Raw genomic sequence first — 21634 nt, 5'->3', positions numbered from 1 at the left:
ATCCGGTAGACTGTGGGAATGCTGCGGACATAATATTTCTCGACTTCAGCAAAGCTTTTGGCAAAGTGCCCCATGATATTCTGATTAGCAAGATAGCTAAATGTGGGCTGGATGGAATAACTATCAGGCGGATCCACAGTTGGCTCCAGAATCGTACTCAACGAGTGCTTATCAATGGTTCCTTCTCAAACTGGTGGGAGGGCTCAGTCCTGGGCCCAGTGCTTTCAACATTTTTATTAACTTGGATGAGGAGGTGCAGGAAATGCTTATTTGCAGATGATGCAAAATTGGGAGGGATTGCTAATGTTGTGCCCCAGACTGAGGGAGAGCTAGATTGGGGGGAGGAGACAGATGAGGACGAGATCCCATGGGAAGTTGGAGGAAGGGAGAATATTGGGGAGGGTTCTGACAGACCCCAGACTCCCATGCCCAGCACGTCCGTGGATGATCTTCCTGCCTCTTCTGCAAGTCTGACGTCTGAGCAGTTGGGGCAAGACTCCCCGGTCGTGCCCTCCATGTCTGTGCAGGAATCCCCACCGGACACTTCAAGCGCTTCCCATCCAATCAGCATCCAGCTTCCAGAGCATGCACTGTCACCTAGCGAAGCCCCCCTTACTGATGTGCCATTTGAGACTAACCCCCCTCACCCCGTGCAAGGAGGCGTGAGAAGAGAGACTTAAGGGTAGAATTCAGGTGGAGCTGCCGTTTACATGTGAAAACCTTCCATACTTAAGCCAGTGACATCCAAGGCACAAGTGCTGAGTCAACGTTCCCCAAATGCTGCAGAGACTGCTTAGTTAGGATAGTTAGGAAAAGTAGCAAGTCAAAGTAGTCAGGTGTATGAAGTGCACCGCTTTGGATGTAACCATAACCTTAATAAAAAGAGGAAAAGACATAAGCTCACCTCAGTCTGAATCCTTCGGCTCTGGGCAGGACAGCTAATATCGTGGAAGGCAGAAAAAAAATTCAAAGGAAACTTGGTAGGCTGGAACACTGGGCTGAAAACAGAATGAAATTTAGCAGGGATAAGTGCAAAGTTCTATACCTAGGAAAAAGAAACCAAATGCACAGTTATAAGATGGGGAATACTTGGCTCAGCACTACTATTGGTGAGAAGGAACTTGGGATTGTTGTTGATCACAAGCTGAATATGGGCCAACGGAATGATGTGGCTGCAAAAATGGCAAATGCTGTTTTAGGCTGTGTTAACAGAAGTATAATTTCCAAATCACATGACGTATTAGTTCCTCTCTATTCGGCACTGGTTAGGCCTCATCTTGAATACTGCGTCCAGTTCTGGACACCACACTTAAAGTAGGATGCAGACAAACTGGAACAAGTTCAAAGGAGGGCAGTGAGGATGATCAAGGGACTGGAAACAAAGTCCTAAGAGGAGAGACTGAAAAAACTGGGCATGTTCAGCCTTGAGAAGAGAAGACTAAGCGGAGATATGATAGCACTCTTCAAGTACTTGAAAGATTGCCACACAGAGGAGAGCCAGAATCTCCTCTTGACCGCCCCAGAGTGCAGGACACAGAATAATGGGCCCAAGTTACAGGAAGCTAGATTTCGACTGAACGTCAGGAAAAATTTCCTAACTGTTAGAGTCATGCAACAATGGAATCAATTACCTAGGGAGGCGGTGAGCTCCCCAACGCTTGAGGCATTCAACAGGCAGCTGGACAGTCACTTGTCAGGTATGCTTTAAGCTGGATTCCTGCATTGAGCAGGGGGTTGGACTCGATGGCCTTATAGGCCCCTTCCAACTCTACTATACAGTTTTTCTCTGATTAGACCCTAGCATCTACTATCTTGTAATCTAACAGTATGTTACTCTATAGAGTCTTGAAGATGTAGCTCAGTCTGTGATCAGTGGAGGAGGAGGAGCAAGGAAATGCTGGGAAGGACTGGAATAAAAATTGATATTATTATCAATTCTGGAATAAGTGACATTTTTTTCTTTCCAATGTCAGTATCTACAAGCAAAGAGCTAGCCATCTGATTTCCACGACCCTGAAAGATTCCAAAACGTTTAGAACTCTGTAGATGTGTACATGCCATCCATTACATGCTAATATTCTGTTTACATTTGGTTCTCAAATGCATATTGGATTCTTTGTAAGTAAAGCTCTTTGTAGGGCAATTCACGCATTACACATTTCCTGAACGGAAAGTGCTTCTTGAAGTGTGATGACCACATGTGTCTGCAAATACATGTTTTATTGCATGTATATGTGAAAAGACATGGTTTTCATGTTTTTTTTCTTATTCAAAAGTGCTTTCAGTATAAGTACTGTATGTTTCCCATGTATGTACCTGGGTCACATTTATTCCTGTACTAATTATTAAAAAATCTACACAATTCTATTCAAAATATAGCTCTACTGGAACCTTAGCATTTAGAACTACTTCTGATAAGGCAGACCTCTGCTGTGGAAAGGCTAATAACGGCCCTTCTAGGTGGTTTGTAAAGACCTGTTCTGTTTCTTAATTAAATGTTTGAACCAGAACCAAGCCAGTACCAGTTGCATGAACTAAAAAGGGAGAAAGGAGGCAATGGCATCATTACAGAGGAGACAACCATATTCCTTGCCAGCTGCTGTTGCAAAAAAAAAGTAGATGTGTGGTGGACAGGTAACGCACTCAGTCTTCAAACTACATTTTTAGAAAAGCAAAATGCCATAGAATGGTGGTAGAATGTGATTATGGATGAAGGAAGTAATCTTACTGAGATTTGCCACTCTTTGAAGGACGATGAATGCTCTGGCATTAGTGGAACACTGGAAGAGTGTTTGTTCTGGAAGAAGCAAAATATAAGTTTCAAAAAATGGCATAGATGTTCAAGGGCATCTCCTCAGCAGAAGTGAGACCTTAAGGATGGGCATTTCCATCTTACACAATGACTTACCTGTAAATGACCTTGGTACTGTGGCAGGATCATAGAATGCATTTTATCTTTTTTGTTGTATGTATGAACTGATAAGGCAGATGTTGGTTTGAGCATTGTTAAAAATTAAATTTGAGTTCAGTTTTGTAGTTCAGAGGGCAGAATATTTTTTTAATTTTTATTTAAGCAATATATTGTATAATGCAGAGCTGAGCTGAGCTGGTAAGGGGAGAGATTCACAATCTATTTTTTCTCAAAAAAGCACATTTACTATTTTTTTTCCCCCAGGACATTCAGGAGGACATATTTTTAGCAAGTAAAAAGAGGACTTGTCTGGTTTGCCTTGGCAACCAAGCCAATCTTCCTTGTTTTTCTGTGCAGCGCTATGGTAATGAAACTGATTGCCACATGGCAAATTAGAAACTGCTAGAATGTACATCTGAGAGCAGATCTGCTTTATACTGCTCTCAATGGGATGCATGAGCTTTCCAGTGTGCATTCTCATATAGATAAGAGATATATTATAGCTTTTGAGAAAGGCAATGCCCTCAGTGATGCCAACACATAGCCAAATCATTACTACATGGTCCTAATTCACTGTGATTATGAAGGAGAAAGAAACCCTATTAAAGTTTTAAAGGGCTGCTAAAGGCGCAATAAACTGGCTGTGAACAAGCTTGAATATAGCTAAGTGGAAAGGTTTGAGGCATGCTTCTTTCATCCCTCAAATGCTTTGGTGGGTGAAGATCTGGTACTGCCAAAGCATGTATATAATCTCATGACAATTTTAATTGTTCCTTCTTGTGTTTTTGAGGCATCCCTTACAATAATATTTTTGTAAAATTAAACTATAGCCAAAGGAATATAGTATCTGACTTTGCATTTAAATCTTAAATAATGCCTCAGTTATTATCAGTCATTTTGTATTCATTTTACATTTTTATTAAGCAATTAAAGTAAAAGCTTGTATGGATTAACACAACTAGACTGAGTCAGCTTCTGATGTGTTATTGAAATATTGCCTGCATGAGCAATTTGCAGTCAGAGGGCAGAAATAATTCTAATGAGGTCAATTAGCATTTGGAGTTCTTTTTAGTAGCTTTAATTAAGCACAACCTTATAGCAAGGACATATGTGATTCCGGCAACCACCACCTCTTTCTTAATATGCAAGTAGAGAAATTTATTACAGGTTTCTGCAAAAGATTCTTTCCCTATTCACTGATTACCCTCCAAACAAAGAAACCAACAAACTACCTCAATCATGTTTTCCTGTAAGCCCATTGATTTACAAGAGAAGCAAAAAGATACTCAACCAGCCACTCTATCAATAAGACATATACCCAAATATCATTTTGATATGAACTCCAGTTGGAGCACTTTTCTCAATTTTCAGATCTAAGATCCATTCTTGGAAAGGATACTGTTTGACTCTATATGTGTACCCATGTACCTTTTCTTTAGTGGCATGCTTTCTCTTTGCTTTTAAATATTTTTACAACTTAAAGAGGGGGAAAACATATAGGGAAAAATCCTACCTAGAGATGTGGGGGATTGAACCTGAGATCTTCTGCATGCAAAGCAGTAGCTCTACCGCTGAGCTGTGGCTCCTTCAACACTCTCACAAAGCAAACATGCAACTTTTGTAATACTCTGGGGGAGGCATTAGCAGTGGTGCCATCAGAGCAAGACTTTGGTGCAGAGGTCTAGGGCTCCATTCAGCAGAATGAGAGAAAGACCCCCAAACAAAGCAGCAAAGGATTTACCACATTTTAAAATTTGTGAAGTAACACACATCATGTAAAGGGGTGTGGATAAGACCATTTGCAATCATGAAGTAATACATATTACCATCTAGAGCAGTGATTCCCAACCTTTATGAGTACGGAACCCCCTTTTTAAGCTCAAAAACTTTTGTGACCCACACACACACTAATTGTAATTTTAACCTCTGTTAATTGAAAAAATGCTGCATGGCAAAATCACACCTCCAAATATCTCCTTCCATACAAAGCTCCCTGCAGAGAGGGAGGTGTTGCTTTCTTTTCTTAATGCAAAGGTTCATCAAATTGGTATCCCCTCCCCCCACAGATACACATAGTCTGAAGATATACAGTCCTATCCTGTCTCCCACCACTAGTGGTTTACAGTTAGGGTTGCCATATTCCAGTCCCACAAATCCGGGCAGGCTAATTTGCATATTATGCAAATTGTTTACCAGTTATGCAAATGAAGCATATTCATAGTTGCATTATACAGGTGGTTTTTTTTACCTAGTAATTACCAACAAAAACTGAAGAAATATGTGAGAAATCTTTTTTTTAAATGTACATTTTCAGCTTTAAATGCCTAGGCTCTAGTTTCCAACACTATGGAATATTTATTTATGTATTAAGAAGATTTATATCTTGCCCTTCCACTGTTAAAAACAGCGCTCAGGGCAGCTTACAAATGTAATAAAAATAATAAAGGTGTAACTTTTCTAGAAAAGTTTGGGAACCCTTGGTGTAAGGCTATGTTCCTATGGTGCTCTCACCCCTCATTTAGGTGCCTGGGATGCACGCATGTGGACATACCTCTTTACAGTATGGAAAGTGATTCTTAATAATGTGTTATGTGCTCTAGGACTCCAGACACAAGTTTTATAGCTGTTTATGGGCGTGACCATAAAATATGACATCATTTAGTAAATGTGCTTAGGATCACACCAATGGCATTTCCAAATATGTACTTTCACACAGACTTTGGTTTTCTATAACACAGTGTTTGTCCAAACCTTCACACTTGGGAAGGGCAGTACTTGCACACCCCTTCCATAAGCACATCAAGATTGGATACACACCTTAACCAAGACACAGACAACAGGGCACTCAAAACAAAAACAAAAAAGTATGATTTTGTTTTCTGAGGAGGCAGTTGTTCCTTGGGAAAGAAGTATTATTATTAGCATTAGCATTAAAATAGCACCTTTTCTCCAAGGAGTTCAAGGTAGAGTACAGAATTCTAGCCCTTCTCATTTAACCGCCACAACAACCCTGGGACAGGTTAGGCAGAAGGGCAGCAACTGGCCCAGGGTCACCCAGCAAGCTTCATGGCTGAGTAGGGATTCAAACCCCGACTCTCCCAGGTCTTTGTCCAACACTCTAACCACTATGCCACACTAGCTCTCAACTTTGAAAACTCTGTCACACACACACACACACGCACACACACACACACACACGATTTCAAAGAAAGCAAGACCTGCAGACAACAGGTGATCCATTTACAGGTCTGAGCTGGTCAATTCCCCCACACACGCTTCCAAAGTCTGTCTTCGCCCAAGACACAAAGAGAGACTTTATTACCACCAGCAGCCTCCTGGGAAGAGAGAGGAACTCGAATCAGGCGGAGGGGAGGAAGAGGAGAAGAAAGGAAACCATACCTCCAACTTGCTGGGCAGGCCAGAGGAGGAGGAAAGTAGGTGGAAGCTGCAGACACTTTAAAGAAAAGGTTGCTGCTACTGCTGCTGCTTTGCTCTGGAGGTGACTCCCCCATCCCTGGTTGCTTGGTTGGGAGCTCTGGTCTGCCAGGTCATGGAGCTCAGTGTGCAAATGCACACACACACGCACTGGGAAGGATGTTTATTCCCTCCAGAGTATCACTAAAGCTGAGGAAGAAGGGGATGGGTTTTTTTGTCAATTTCATTGTTTCTTGTCAGTTGCATGCCTCTGGCTGAAGAGTCTCAGGATGCTTTTTGCATTACAGTAGGGCCCGCTCGTATGGCAGGTTAGGTTCCAGACCCCCGCCGGAAAGCAAAAACTGCCGAAAAGCAGATCAGCTGTAGCACGGGGGTCTGGAACCTAACCTGCTGATCACACCAGAGGAGGAGAAGATCAGATCTTCCCCTCCTCAGGCGCTATCAGCTCGAGCGGGAGTCTGATCACGCCAGAAGAGGAGATCAGCTGTAGCACGCTACAGCTGATCTTCCCCTGCTCCAGCGCGATCAGCTGGAGTGTGTGAGTCTGACCGCCCCCCCCAAGGAGGAGAAGATCAGCTGTAGCACACTACAGCTGATCTTCTCCTCCTCCTGTGCAATCAGCTCAAGCGGGGGAGTCTGATCACGCCAGAAGAGGAGAAGATCAGCTGTAGCACGCTACAGCTGATCTTCCCCTTCTCCGGTGTGATCAGCTGGAGTGCAGGGAGCTCCAGCCCCCCTCCAGCTGATCGCCCCACTGGCGCCATATTAACAGAATGCCGAGAAGCGCGGCACTACTGTATCAGCGAATTAGGTTGATACAGATTTAAAGGCAAAGTAGCTCCCTCTGCGGCTCAGCGCCCGCCTAGAAATTCCAAGCCACCTAATGGGTTAACCGGGCACTGGGTAGCAGGGCTATAATCTGGGTACAACCCGGCTAACCGGGCAATATGGCAACCCTAGTTACAGTGTTGGACTAAGATCCAGGTTCAAATCCCCACCCAGGCATAAAGCCCACTGGGTGACCTTGGGCCAGACATAGTCTCTCAGCCTGACCTATCTCACAAGGTTGGTGTAGAGATAAAAGAGAAAGGGGGGGACCATGTGTATCACCTTGAGCAATTTGGAGGAAAGGTGGAATGTAAATGCAATAATAATTAAATAAATAAATACATTTCAACTGCAGTATGTTGACTCTAGCCTCAGCCCCCCTGCTGACCTTTTTAATAATAATAATAATCAAGAAGCAGCAATGTAGTAGTAGTGGAATGCTAGATTGTGAAGACAAAAGGGTAGATGGATTGAGGAGGGAGCTTTTAGGCCTTGGGATGATCATCAGAACTGATGACTTGGTTAACATGCACTTGGGGAATGAGAGTAGAGCAGAAGACAGATCAGTTCGTGCACGCACACAAATACACCTGCCCCTCCTGCAAGCATCTGCAGGTGTGCATGCTTTGGGGCATGTGGGATAGGGGAAACCCTCAACTGCTGCAGCATCTTGGAGAGAGAGATCGGGGTGCAGAGTGTAGGTGGAAGAAAGGGGGATGCTGGCACACACACTTAGCCTCAGAGATAGGGGACGAGGAAGTCCTGAGCTTCCTCATTTTGCTTCTTGACTGGCTGGGACGAAGGCGAAGTCTGGGTGACCTTGCAAATAAGAATAATTTTTAAATGAAGATAGCAGTGAATCAGAAGCCAAGAAAGGCAGGCAGGGTGGCTGCCAGCAAAGAAAGAGGAAACCAGCCTTTTCTTGCAGCTTTGCTTGTTTTTTCACAAAAAGCTCTCTCCTCTCGTTCTGAGCAAGGGCGTTGTCAGCAGCAGTGGCAGTGCGAGGACACGGGAGTCGGAGATCGTAATCTCTTTCTGGCACCTCTACCCTCAGCCTCCTTTGGTGTCTGCCCACATGTTTTATAGGCAGATGCCTGCCTTTGGCACACTTGAAAGATGCTCTGGTGCTTCAGCAAAAGTCCTCCCCTCTAGTTTGGAGCAAGGGGAGGTGTCGTCTGCAGCAGCAGTGGGGAACAGACAGTGTCCAGGGAGTGAAGACTATTTTTAAAAAATAATAAATAATTCATTTCTTTACTGTTCATGGCCCCCTCAGGATTACTCCACGGCCCCCCGGTGGTCATGGCCCCCAGGTTGGGAACCACTGATCTAGAGAGCCCTTCCCCTGGTAAAACCATTAAGCAGAGTTCAAATCACCTAAATTCACCACTGCCTATTAGACTATTGGATTACATTGAACCCCCTCCATTATTTACCATGCACTCAATTTTTCACCTCAGTTTTAATTTTCTGTTTTGCTTTTCTTCAGGAGTTTCTGGTAGCCCAGTGGTGGGTTGTTTCTTTTCCCAAATTACATGTCACAAGTTTGTTTGCCTATAACAAAATAAATAAATACTGGCACTGCTCTCAGTATATGATTTTTTGTTTTAAAATATTGATATTGTGGAGTCTGATGAATCCCAATTTTTTTGTGTTATCACTGCTTAAAAAAATCTGTTTTTTTATATTAAACTGGAATCATGTTGAAATTAAATTGTATCTTTATTACCAGCCAGGATTTTCAAGGGAGGTGGGTATAGAACTGATTTAATATGCTGTGTTCTATTGCTGGGAGAAGTTTTAATGGAACCCAAATGATCTTGCATAGATAGAATTCCATAAAACATTTGCTGCAATATAATGGTACAATGTTGGGTTTGCTTTAACATACACTGATGTAACATAGACACCCTGATCTAGTAATGGTGATCAACATGCAGAAACCAGCTTTTGCATGAGCAGCATCTGAAATTGTGCAACTGAATGCATATCTGTATCGTATATGCATTCTGACCTATTGACCTGGCTGGATGGACCTTTTGGTGTAGTTGGCAATGCACAGCCATCATTCATGAGTAAACCTGCTCAAAGCATTCAGCATAAACTCACAGTTCTGATTGTTACTGATTGTGCATTGCAGATGTAGCCAACAACTTTTTTTCTTTAATTCAGATATCTGGAAGGAAACCATTTATCTGCTGTGCCAAAGGACCTCTCCATGTTCAGACACCTGACACTAATGTAAGTATCTCAACATTTGGAGCCAGCCCAACAGAAATATTCCTTCCTTTCCATGATGTTAGGACATTTTGTGTGTTGCTGTACAGCCATAATTGTGATTGGTACACATGTGTATACATTGTTTGAGGAAACATGGAGATATTGATACCTGGATTTAGTTCCTCTGGAAACAGAACTCATATAACCAACCTAGACTTTAAATGACAGAGCATCAGTCACTGAACACTTTCACTAAGGTCTTGGGGCATAATTTTGTCTGGTGGAAGACAAAGTGTGGAGCCCCACAGCCACCCATGCTGCAGCCTTTAGGAACACCAAATGAGCAGAACCTCCCTGCTAAAGGTGGCCATTATTAAGACTTCAATTGGGTATGTAGTTTTAGTTGATGTATTTTAGCTTAGTTTGAGTATTTTATATAATGAAGGCAAAGGCCTTTGGCCTTTATTATAAAATCAAAATACATTGTTGTTACTACTTAATACATCAGACACAAGAATCAGTGCTTGTTGATTTTTTACTTTGAAACAACTTGATTCTTGGTTTTGACCTAACTTTGAGAAAAGTCTGTTTTCATTGTATTAATGGCCTTTATTTTGTGTTTTTTTCTTCAGTGACTTAAGCAACAACAGCATTGGCATGTTGGCCAATTACACCTTCAGTAATATGACACAGCTATCAACACTGTAAGTAGTTAAGTAGTTAGTAGTTCTGGCATCAGCTCTAATTGCTATTCTGTGTGAATCAGTTGCATTAACTAAGCAGTGAGCATTTAATGTCTCTATGTTAATTAATTCTGTTCTCTGTTTTGCCTTTGAGTGAATCAATCACAAAGTAATGTAACCTGTGTTCTTTTATTATCCTAGGATCTTGAGCTACAACAGACTACGGTGTATCCCAGTCCATGCATTCAATGGGCTTAAGTCTCTCAGGGTGCTGTAAGTATTGCTTGTTCACTGCGTCTGGGGTACAGCTTAAGAGGCTACAAGTGACAGCAGGATTTTAAACAAGCAGATGGCTTTCACTTGAGTCACTACATCACACTCATTTCCAGACAATTAGTTCCAGTGTACTTGTACTGAGATGTAAAATATCCTGTAACCATCAATCCAGGGGAATGTTGGATTTTTTGTGTAGAGAGTGGAGTCCTTTTGAGCTTTTAGAATATTATTTATTCTGAAGATGCCTGAAATGCAGACTACTCATAAAAGGCCCTGTATTATATGTGTCACCATTCTTTGTCATCGGAAGCACTGTAACTATTAAATCAGGGTTGTGGAACCTGCAGCCTTCCAGATTTTGTTGGATGCCAGCTCTTATCACCACCAGCCAGCATGGCCAATGGTCATGGGAGTTGGGGTCCAGGTACATCTGAAAGACCACAGGTTCCCCACTAAAAAAGTTGTGTGTTCTCTTATGCAGTATGGCAGAGGTTGACAACTAGCATTACCAGCAGAATAATCTAGGAGCAAGTGCAGGGATGTTGAACCCAGAAACTTCCCTTTTCCTTCTGACTGGCTCCAGTACATTTCTGTAAGCATGTGTCCTAGATATGGAGAAGGAACTATAGGAAATACGTTACCCATATGTGCAGCAGCTTCCCTTCTTTTCTGCAAGTACGCTTATGACCACAAGTCATAGATAGATCATAAACTGCCAGAAGCCCATTAGCTGCGCTATGTTGTTGTTATGTGCCTCCAAGTCGACTGCGACTTATGGCAACCCTATGAATCAGCAACCTCCAAGAGCATCTGTCATGAACCACCCTGTTCAGCTCTTGTAAGTTCAGGTCTGTGGCTTCCTTTATGGAATCAATCCATCTCTTGTTTGGCCTTCCTCTTTTTCTACTCCCTTCTGTTTTTCCCAGCATTATTATCTTTTCTATTGAATCCTGTCTTCTCATTATGTGTCCAAAGTATGATAACCTCAGTTTCATCATTTTAGCTTCTAGTGATAGTTGTGGTTTAATTTGTTCTAACACCCAATTATTGGTCTTTTTCGCAGTCCATGGTATGCGCAAAGCTCTTCTCCAACACCACATTTCAAATGAGTTCATTTTTCTCTTATCCGCTTTTTTCACTGTCCAACTTTCACATCTATACATAGAAATCGGGAATACCATGGTCTGAATGATCCTGCTTTAGTGTTCAGTGATACATCTTTGCATTTGAGGACCTTTTCTAGTTCTCTCACAGCTGCCCTCCCCAGTCCTAACCTTCTTCTGATTTCTTGACTATTGTCTCCATTTTGGTTAATGACTGTGCCAAGGTATTGATAATCCTTGACAAGTTCAATGTCCTCGTTGTCAACTTTAAAGTTACATCAATCTTCTGTTGTCATTACTTTGGTCTTTTTGACGTTGAGCTGTAGTCCTGCTTTTGTGCTTTTCTCTTTAACTTTCATCAGCATTCGTTTTAAATCATTACTGGTTTCTGCTAATAGTATGGTATCATCTGCATATCTGAAATTATTGATATTTCTCCCTCCAATTTTCACATCTCCTTTATCTTGGTCCAATCCCGCTTTCCATATATGTTCTGCATGTAGATTAAATAAATAGGGTGATAAAATACACCCCTGTCGCACACCCTTTCCGATGGGGAACCAATCGTTTTCTCCATATTCTGTCCTTACAGTAGTCTCTTGTGCAGAGTATAGGTTGCGCATCAGGACAATCAGATGCTGTGACACCCCCATTTCCTTTAAAGCATTCCATAGTTTTTCATGATCTACACAGTCAAAGGCTTTGCTGTAATCTATAAAGCACAGGGTGATTTTCTTCTGAAATTCCTTGGTCCGTTCCATTATCCAGTGTATGTTTGCGATATGATCTCTGGTGCCTCTTCCCTTTCTAAATCCAGCTTGGACATCTGGCATTTCTTGTTCCATATATGGTAAGAGCCTTTGTTGTAGAATCTTGAGCATTATTTTACTTGCATGGGATATTAAGGCAATAGTTCAATAATTACTGCATTCCCTGGGATCCCCTTTCTTTGCAATTGGGATGTATATTGAACGCTTCCAGTCTGTGGGCCCTTGTTTAGTTTTCCATATTTCTTGACAGCTTTTTGTCACAATTTGGACAGATTCAGTCTCAGTAGCTTGTAGCAACTCTATTGGTATGCCATCTATTCCTGGTGATTTGTTTCTTCCAAGTATTTTAAGAGCAGCTTTCACCTCACATTCTAGAATTTCTGGTTCTTCATCATATGGTTCCTCCGTGAATGAATCTGTCATCCTCGCATCTCTATTATAGAGTTCTTCAGTGTATTGCGTCCATCTTCCTTTTATTTCATCAGTCAGTGTATTCCCCATTGATTATTCAACATCCCTACTCTTGGTTTAAATTTCCCTTTCATATCTCTAATCTTTTGGAATAGGGCTCTTGTTGTTCCCTTTTTGTTGTCCTCTTCTATTTCTGTACAATAACTATTGTAATGGTTCTCTTTGTCCCTACGTACTAGTCACTGTATTATTTCGTTTAGGGTTCTAACCGTATTTCTGTCTCCTTTTGTTTTTGCTTTCCTTCTCTCTTTAACCATTTTAAGAGTTTCGTCAGTAATCCATTGAGGTCTTTCTCTCTTTTTAACTAGAGGTATTGTATTTTTGCATTCTTCCCTGATAATGTCTCTGACTTCAAGCCATAGTTCTTCTGGTTCTCTGTCAGCTAAGTTGAAAGTCTCAAACCTGTTCCTTATTTGATCTTTATATTCTTCTGGGATGTATTTAAATTGTATTTTGGCATTATGATTGCTTTGTTCTTCTTCTTTAGCTTTACTCTGATTTTCGATACGACCAGTTCATGATCTGTACCACAGTCTGCTCCTGGCCTTGTTTTCGCAGAAAGTATGGAACTTCTCCATCTTCTGCTACCAATTATATAATCAATTTGATTCCTATATTGACCATTTACTGATGTCCATGTGTACAGTCGTCTTTTCAGTTGCTCAAAAAAGGTGTCCGCAAGAAACAAATTATTGGCTTCACAGAATGTTTTTGTCTTTCTCCTGCTTCATTTCTGTCTCCTAAACCCCATTTTCCCACAATTCCTAGTTCTTCTCTGTTCCCAACTTTTGTATTCCAGTCCCCCATGCTTATCAGAACATCTTGTTTTGGTGTGTGATCAATTTCTTCCTGTACTTCTGTGTAAAATCTCTCCAATTCATCTTCTTCTGCATTTGCTGTTGGAGCATAGACTTGGATGATGGTTATGCTAATAGGTTTCCCATTTAATCTCATTTATATCAGTCGCTCAGTCCTTGCATTGTAGGTCCTAATTGCTTGTGCTACATCACTTCTCACAATTAAAGCAACCCCATTTCTACTTAATTTCTCATTTCCTGCATAAAATATTTTGTAGTTGCCTGACTGAAAATGTCCCATTCCTGTCCATTTTAATTCACTCACACCAAGTATTGTAATGTTGATAAGTTCCATTTCTTGCTTGCCAATTTCTAACTTTCCCTGGTTCATGCTTCTCACATTCCATGTTCCTATTGTGTGCATTGTACAACTCCGGACTCTCCTTTCGCATCTGTGCACATCAGCCTGGCTTTGACCCAGTTGCATCATTAGTCACAGTCTGGAAACCCCTCACCATGTTAAGGTGTGCATCCTAGAGGGGGCTGCACTATCTACATGTTTCTAAAATCTTCATTTCTTCTGCTTCCTTACACACCAGGTACTGTGCCACTCATAGATATGAATAGGTATTATTGGGGATAGGTGGCAGGGAAACTGAAGATTGTGCAGATCTGGTTGTAGCCAATAATCTGCCAGCTGATGATGCAATATGAGAGTCTGCAAACCTCACACACAATGAGTTTCTGCATATTTATGAAGACTATGGTGAACTTTTTCTCGTTGTTTGAGAAATGCTACCAAGCGTTAATTTTCTCTGTATATCTAAGTTCTAGATTCTAATATTTAATTAATTGTCACTATGATTGATAACCTTTTTGTATGCAACTGTGCAAGGGTTAAATTGTGAGCAATTCAAAATTACTTATATTTTTGCAAGCCATGACAGGAAAGTGATACTAACTAAGGGCCAGTTTTATAAATTTGCTTAGAAGACTTACTTCATCATGTCTTGGAATAGGCTTTTGCTTTGAGAATAATAGGAATGAGAAAAAGAGTGAGAGCTCTTCCACTTTTGCCCAACAGTGAAATGAAGCATGAATGTGTCTCTTTCTGAGTTTTGTGCATTTGGAAGCCTCCAGATTGATTTGATTTATTATAGTCTACAAAACTCTGGTGTCAGCAACAACCCTCGCCACATGTCATCTACATTGTTATTAAAAATCAATTCTCCTGGGGGAGGAAAAAGTGCTTCCGAGTGACAGTGTGCAATCTGTTAGTGTCATTTATTTATTATCAAGGTTCCCAAGAGAACCTCCGTGAGAAATAATCAGCGAAAGCATTTCCACATTTTCAAGTTTCTTTTAGAAAAGATACATAGCTTACTGTCTGGGTTTGATGTGCAGGTAAAGGGTCTCCTTCATGCATGAGCCACTCCTTTCCTAATTGTTTTGTTTGCCAGAAATTTGCTCTATCAACATTAAATAGAGAAAATCATCTTATCAATCAAAATACACCCCTAAATACTAAATTTAATTATAGGTCTTGTAATGTGTGCCTTGTCCAGTAGCTCAGAGTCTTGATTCCTCTTCACACATCATCATATGTTAGGTTTTTAGGTGTGTGCCTAAGATTTTTTTAAAGAATGCACCTGAAAGTGTGAGTGTAACAAAGAGATGTTAGAAAATACTTGTTATAAAGGTACACTCATAAGAATGCAGCACCTTATTATAATGTTAAATCATGAGTTAGCACTACATGGACAAGCTGGATGGATCAAGCTACATGCCAGGCTCACATGGCCCCTCTTTTTGCCCTTCACAGCTAGGAGGAGGACTTTGGCAGAGTTTAGTTTCATTTTTACAGAATCCTGGCTTCTTGTTACATGTGACTCAGGGATCCTGGTTTCCAACAAACTTTTGTTTTGCAAGCCAACTTCATAACCTGTGGCTTGAAGTTGACTTGGTGTATAATGGAACTGCATATTTGACTACATTCATTATATAGTTAACACAGAGTCAGTGGTGTATACATGTGTTCCATTTCCTCTGGTGTTCCATACTCATGTAAACAAAGAACTTGGAATGGTCAAAGAGCACTGAAGCATTTTAGCAATAGTTTGAATATTTTGCTTAATGATATCTTTAGGTTTTGGAATGGCTGTAGATAAAATTGGCTTGGTACATATTATTATCGTTGAAGATATAAAATAATTGATGTATCTTTGTTCCTGTAAGGTTTTTTTAGCAAAATGTTTAGAAAATCACTCCTTGAATCAAATCTAGGCTAAATTGTTTGTGGCTGTTGATTGTTTGTGGTTCAGCAACTTCTAGTTTTTATCTTATATAACTAAAATACCCCAGATAGAAACATGGGGCGATATCCAACCAACTTGTTCTGTCGGCAGAAGGTTTTCCACTTGTGCAATGGAACTTCCCCGCTCTCCTCCCCTGTGTATCCCTTAAATCTGTTCTGGGTTTTTCCACAGCCCTCACGGACAGATGTGGGGAGCGTGCAGGGTGCATGTGGGGAGAGTTCTGTCGTACAAGCAGAAATCCTTGCACTGATGAGTTGGGTACTGCACATATTACTTTATTACATTAGTAGTTCTTCTAGGAGAAACAGAGTTCAGCTAAGAATGAAATAATGTAGTGGATTTATCCTTTTTCATGTTTAAGCAAATGTCAATATTAAGCAAAATAATAAATTGAAAATTGAATTGTTACCTTTGTGTGAACATTTTTCAAATTGGAGTTTGAACTGTTTGGAACATGAGGTGATTTTTATAAACTCTCACTATACAGTACCTGTTCCCAGGATTACTGATTGAGGATAGACTAAGTAATTCTAATATTGGTTATGACATTAATAATGGGATGCATTTTCTACAGCCCCTTTACTCCTAACAGAACAATTCACAATTAAAATTAGAGTAATATATTTTTTCTCTTGGTATTCTTGTTAAAAATAAAGTCTAAAATGTTAAAATAATTTCTGCTTAAATAGTCTGCGAGAGAAAGCCAAACAAAATTTTAAACTCTGATTCAGTACATAGATCAAGCCACAGGAATATGTGGCTAAAGCTAGCAGGGGTTCATGCTTAACCACATTTCTAGCTAGTTCCAGGTGCTGACTTAAGTTGTTATCCCAGTTAGCTCTAATTGTGGTTAATTCAAATGCAGACATAATGGTTAATTGCTGTTGCACCTGACAGTTGGAATTTGTGCTCCAGAATGAAAGGGATAGAGAGGTGGAGACTGTGATCTCCTGTATCTTGCTTTGATTGCTTAAATATGGTTATACAACTGCCAGTATTATATCTGCAACATATTTGTTTATTAGAATGTGGTGAGTTTCCCTGATGTCATAATGATCTTGAAATAATTTCCCACTTGTACATACTCTCAGATCTTTTTATGTACTGGAGCTAGTAAGCGCTGTTGCAGACCTTGGCTTCCTTTTGAAAATATGTGTTCATGGTTTAGCCCTGAATTCTTCCTTTAGTACTTATTGTTATATGAGATTATATTCCTCATGCAAGGCTTGATAAAAGAAATTAGGATCTATGAGTGATCTTTTAATAAAAAAGCATCTTTTAATTTGTGAAGGTAACAAAATATGCTGTTTCCTAAGTTCTGATTTGAATACGCTTCAAAAAGTGCTTAAAAAGACCTGCATATCTTAACATGGTGGTTGGTTGGACTGTTTTCTAATATTATATCATTTATTACATTATCCCTTTCTCTCCTAGGACTCTTCACGGCAATGATATTTCCAGTGTTCCTGAGGGGTCTTTTAATGATCTTGTATCACTTTCTCATCTGTAAGTTTTGTTACTCTCAACAGACTAGTGACAAATCATTTGTGGCCTATCGCCAAAATGAAGCACAGACACCGTTTGTTGGGTTGAATCATGGGCCACTTTATTAAACAGAATCCAATTAGCATAATGAACTGGCAGAGGGGAAATTAAGTGCGGGAGCATCCTGATGAGCCAGGCAAAGCCTGCTTGTGGCTATAGGGCAACCAACCCTGCCTGAGCCAGACCCAGAGGATGTGTAGGGGGTCCAACCCACGTCACTGCCCCTCGGGGCCCTGAAACCCCAAGCGGATGAGGCATGTTGGCCCCCAAAGTGGTCCGTATTCTGCCCCTGGGCCGTATAGCCCTGAGCTGCAAGGCCTCTGTACCACCTATCACCCCTAAAGGTGTCGCCTAGCTGCCCTTCCCTTTTAACCTTTTCCCGCACTTCTTTGCCATGGAAGGGGGACAATCCTCTGCTTAGTCTCCCTTCACCCCACACCCCATAAGAATCTCGTGTAGGCCTCTCTGCAGGTCCATTAAGAGGATATTGTTGCCCATGTCCGTCAGATGCACCCCATCTGCCCCAAACAACTCCACACTGTCGTGTCCAATCTCCAGGTGGTGAATGACAGGACCCCCAGAGTCCAACAGAGCCCTCAGGATTTGCCTGTTCACCTTTTTGCAGGCCCTGTCCATCCCCCATGGATCACCATTGCAGTTCCATTCCCTGTGTGGTAGGATGTCAGACCACACCAAGTGCATCCCTGGCCAATGATGTGCAATGGCCCAGAGGTCACTACACACTTGCTCAGTCAGGGCCTTGCCCTTCAACAGGCCCAAGTCATTACCCCCCAGGTGGATGACAAGAAACTGGGGCACTGCCCGCTCCACAGCCGGCTGGAACAATGCGGGAAGGAGCCCGTCCCAATACATCCCATGGCGGCTGAGCCAGTGCACTGAGGCCCATTGACTGAGCCCCAGCTGTGTACCAAAGTGTGACTTTGCTGCCCTGCAGCCTGCCCAGAAAACCATACTGTGGCCGCAGAGTAGGATGTGTGCCTGCTCCATTCCTTTCCAGCGTCCTGCCAAAATAATAACAATGAACATCAGGAAAGGGTAATAATTTGGAGCCGGCCTTCTGCAACTCCGCCAGTGGTCTAATGTAAGTGTTGTACATGTTCATACGCCACCTGCCCATTGTCTGTAGCCTTTCCTTTGAGAAACCCAGGTGGGCAGCGGTGGAGGCCACCCCTATCCTGAAGGAGTGTATCCCGAACTTACGAGGGTCCACACCTAAGTTGTGCAGCGCAGCCTTCACCACTGTCCAGAACTGGTACTTGGTGAGGGGGTGAGTGTCCCTGTGTGTGAATAGATACCCCGAGTGCAGCCCCCAAACCGCCATAAAGCACCACAAGGCTGTTACTGGGCAGAGTTCCTTCTGCTGATGGGGCCAACACAATCAGGCGTCCTTTACCATGTTGGTCAGTCTTGGACCGTCTAAGTTGCAGGAGGGCACGTTCCGCCTCCCAACTGAGGTCTGACACCATGAGGACCCGAAGGAAGTTATCCGTTTTACACCCCGCCACCACCTCCCTGATTCTAAAAGCCGCCCAAAATAGTGTGAGTGTGGCTGCATAGAATAGCAGTGCCTCAAAAGGGGAAGAACATAAATCCCTCCACTGCCCTTGCAAGCTAAACAGTAGTTCTGGGAAAAGGGGGAGGTGGGCATCTGGGGTGCCTGGGCACCCGCGAGACCAGCCTTCTAGCATGTGGCGGAACCTAAAGTTGCCCATGTGGTTCTGGAAGCCCTGGGCCTTTGCCAGGAAAGAAAGCCCCAACAGCTTACCTCTGATGGTCCTAAATGAGAAGCTTCTCTGTTTGCCCTCCACGCAGAACTCCATAAGATGCTCCACGGGGATGGGCCACTCCTGTGCGTAGCCTCTGGCCTCCCTGAAATGTGACAGCTCCCTACCTGCTCCCCGGTAGCTGGCCATGGTGCTGGGTGCCACGGACAGGCTTATGGCCCTTTCCACTTCATTCCTCCAATCTCCCATAGTACTGGGGGAACCACATCCGGTTGAGCCCTTGCCCACTGCTCCAGCTGATGAAATCTCTCCATCTGTTTCCGTGATAGAGCATTGGCAATACTGTTATCTATGCCCGGTACATGGCACGCCAGGAACAGGATATTATAGCTCAGACACTGGAGCATGAATGCTTACACCAGGCTCATAAAGTTGGGGTTTTTGGAAGACAGGGTGTTGATAACATGCACTGTAGGGAGGTTGTTGCACCAAAAGTGGACTATAGAATTACACAACCTGTCGGGCCAAAGGTGCATGGCTACAACAATGGTAAAGAACCAGGAACATAAGGTCCTGGGTTAACCTGGCCTGCACCCAGTCCTGTGGCCAGCTACCATGGCACCATGTGTCATGGAAAATCACTCCGAAACCACAGGAACCTGAGGCATCAGAGTGCACCTGCAGCTCAGCCTCCAACAGGCGCTCCCTCCTCCATAGGGATACCCCATTGAATTCCTGCAAGAAGCTGGACCACACTGCCAGGTCGCCTCTAAGAGCGGCTGTGACAGGACAGCCATGGCGTCGTATATGTGCCTCAGGAACGTGCTCCCAGAGTGGGATTTGCTAAGTAGGATCTGTACAGCTTTTCTACTTTGCAGTTGCATTTATATCTTATCACCTTTGTGCAAATTTCACTTTCAAAGCAAATTTGAAATCAGACTGTATGCCTGACCTTTTGAAACATTAAGCCGTGGCTGAGGCTAAATGAAATGTTTTCAAAGATTTTAACCTTCACATTTTATGTAAGATTTCAATGCCAAAATTTCCACAAAATATGAAAGAGAAAAAAGTCTTGTTGGGGTTGTGCTGACTTTGCCAAACTGGTGTCCTCCAGATGTTTTGCAATACAGCTGCCACCAGCCTTAGCTGGTGATGCACTGCCTGGGACTGATGGGAGTTGTAGTCCAAAACATCTGAAAGGTTGTGTAAGTTGTTGATTGTTCCAAAGTTCCACAGATTTCTTTCTTAGTAACAACATCCCAATGTATTTTTCACTCAAGTCGCAGCATTTGTTCCCCATTTCTTCCCTTAATTACAAAGAAGACAGTAAGCAGAATGGTTTGTGATAAAGTATGCAGTAGAAAATAGAGGGGCAAGTTTCAAGCTACATGCGGACAAGTCATTGCTATAGGAATACTGCTAGGGTTATGTTCATGGAATGTTAAATGCCCCATGCCATATTATAGGTGCCCTGCATGGTTTTTAAAATTGCATCTCTTTTCCACATGCCAGACCCAGGTATTTTATTTTATTTTTTGGCAGGGTGGGTGGGTGATGAGATCAAGTGTTGTGTAGAACATAAGATCCCTGCTGGATCAGACCAAAGTCCTCTAGTCCAGCATCCTATTTCCCACAGTGGCAACCTATGTGAAGCCCACAAGCAGGAAATCAGGGCACTAACCCTTTCCCACAGTTTGTTCCCCAGCAACTGGGGAGGTAGTATATAGCCATCATGACTAGTAGCTATTGATAGCGTTATCCTCCATGAATTTGTCTAATCTGATAGCATAGAAAAACTGAAATCGTTCTAAAATATCTGGCCCAAATAAATTGTCATCAGAATCATTACTGTGATCACAAGTGACATCCAGGGATTGATTACTTCGACTAGAAGGAAGTCTGCCCAGTAAGGAGCTCAAGAATTGAGAGAAATTGTCTTTGGAATAGATATTATAATGCAACATTCAAGAGGTTTCTGCCATCTAATTTCTTAATTAGCTCCTTGACCCTCATTCAACCTCTACTCCAAATTATTATTATTATTATTATTATTATTATTATTATTATTATTTTGTTGTTGTTGTTGTTGTTGTTGTTGTTGTTGTTGTTGTTGTTGTTGTTGTTGTTGTTGTTGTTGTTGTTGTTGTTGTTGTTGTTGTTGTTGTTGTTGTTGTTGTTGTTGTTGTTGTTGTTGTTGTTGTTGTTGTTGTAATATCCCGCGCTTCCTCCAAAAACACTCTAAAACATCTTAAAAACAAAACATCTTTAAAGCATATTAAAACAACATATTTTTTAAAAAACTTTAAAAACATTTTAAAAAGTAGTTCCACCACAGATGCAGGCTGGTATAAGGTCTTTTCTTAAAAGGCTTGTTGAAAAAGGAAGGTCTTCAGTAGGCGCCAACAAGATAACAGAGATGGTGACTGTTTAATACAGTAGGGCCCCACTTTTTGGCAGCCCGTTTTTTGGCATTCTGCTAATATGGCGGCTTTCAATTACAGTAAGGCCCCATTCATACGGCACTTGTTCCGCTTTTAC

General features: G+C 42.0%; 1 protein-coding gene across 2 annotated transcripts in view; it reads left to right on the top strand.

Annotated features, from left to right (window-relative positions):
• Window positions 1–21634, top strand: part of SLIT3 (slit guidance ligand 3) — an 810414-nt gene that overhangs the window by 649427 nt on the left and 139353 nt on the right. For both annotated transcript variants that reach the window (XM_061616805.1, XM_061616804.1), the window contains 4 exons: window positions 9344–9412; window positions 10024–10095; window positions 10276–10347; window positions 17241–17312. In XM_061616805.1, the coding sequence (XP_061472789.1) occupies window positions 9344–9412; window positions 10024–10095; window positions 10276–10347; window positions 17241–17312 (285 nt within the window). The remainder of the gene's footprint in view (window positions 1–9343; window positions 9413–10023; window positions 10096–10275; window positions 10348–17240; window positions 17313–21634) is intronic.

Source organism: Rhineura floridana, chromosome 3 (genome assembly GCF_030035675.1).
Source record: "Rhineura floridana isolate rRhiFlo1 chromosome 3, rRhiFlo1.hap2, whole genome shotgun sequence".
Lineage (NCBI taxonomy): Eukaryota > Metazoa > Chordata > Lepidosauria > Squamata > Rhineuridae > Rhineura > Rhineura floridana.
The sequence above is the reverse complement of the archived record's forward strand: the minus strand, read 5'-3'. Positions and strand labels throughout refer to the sequence as shown.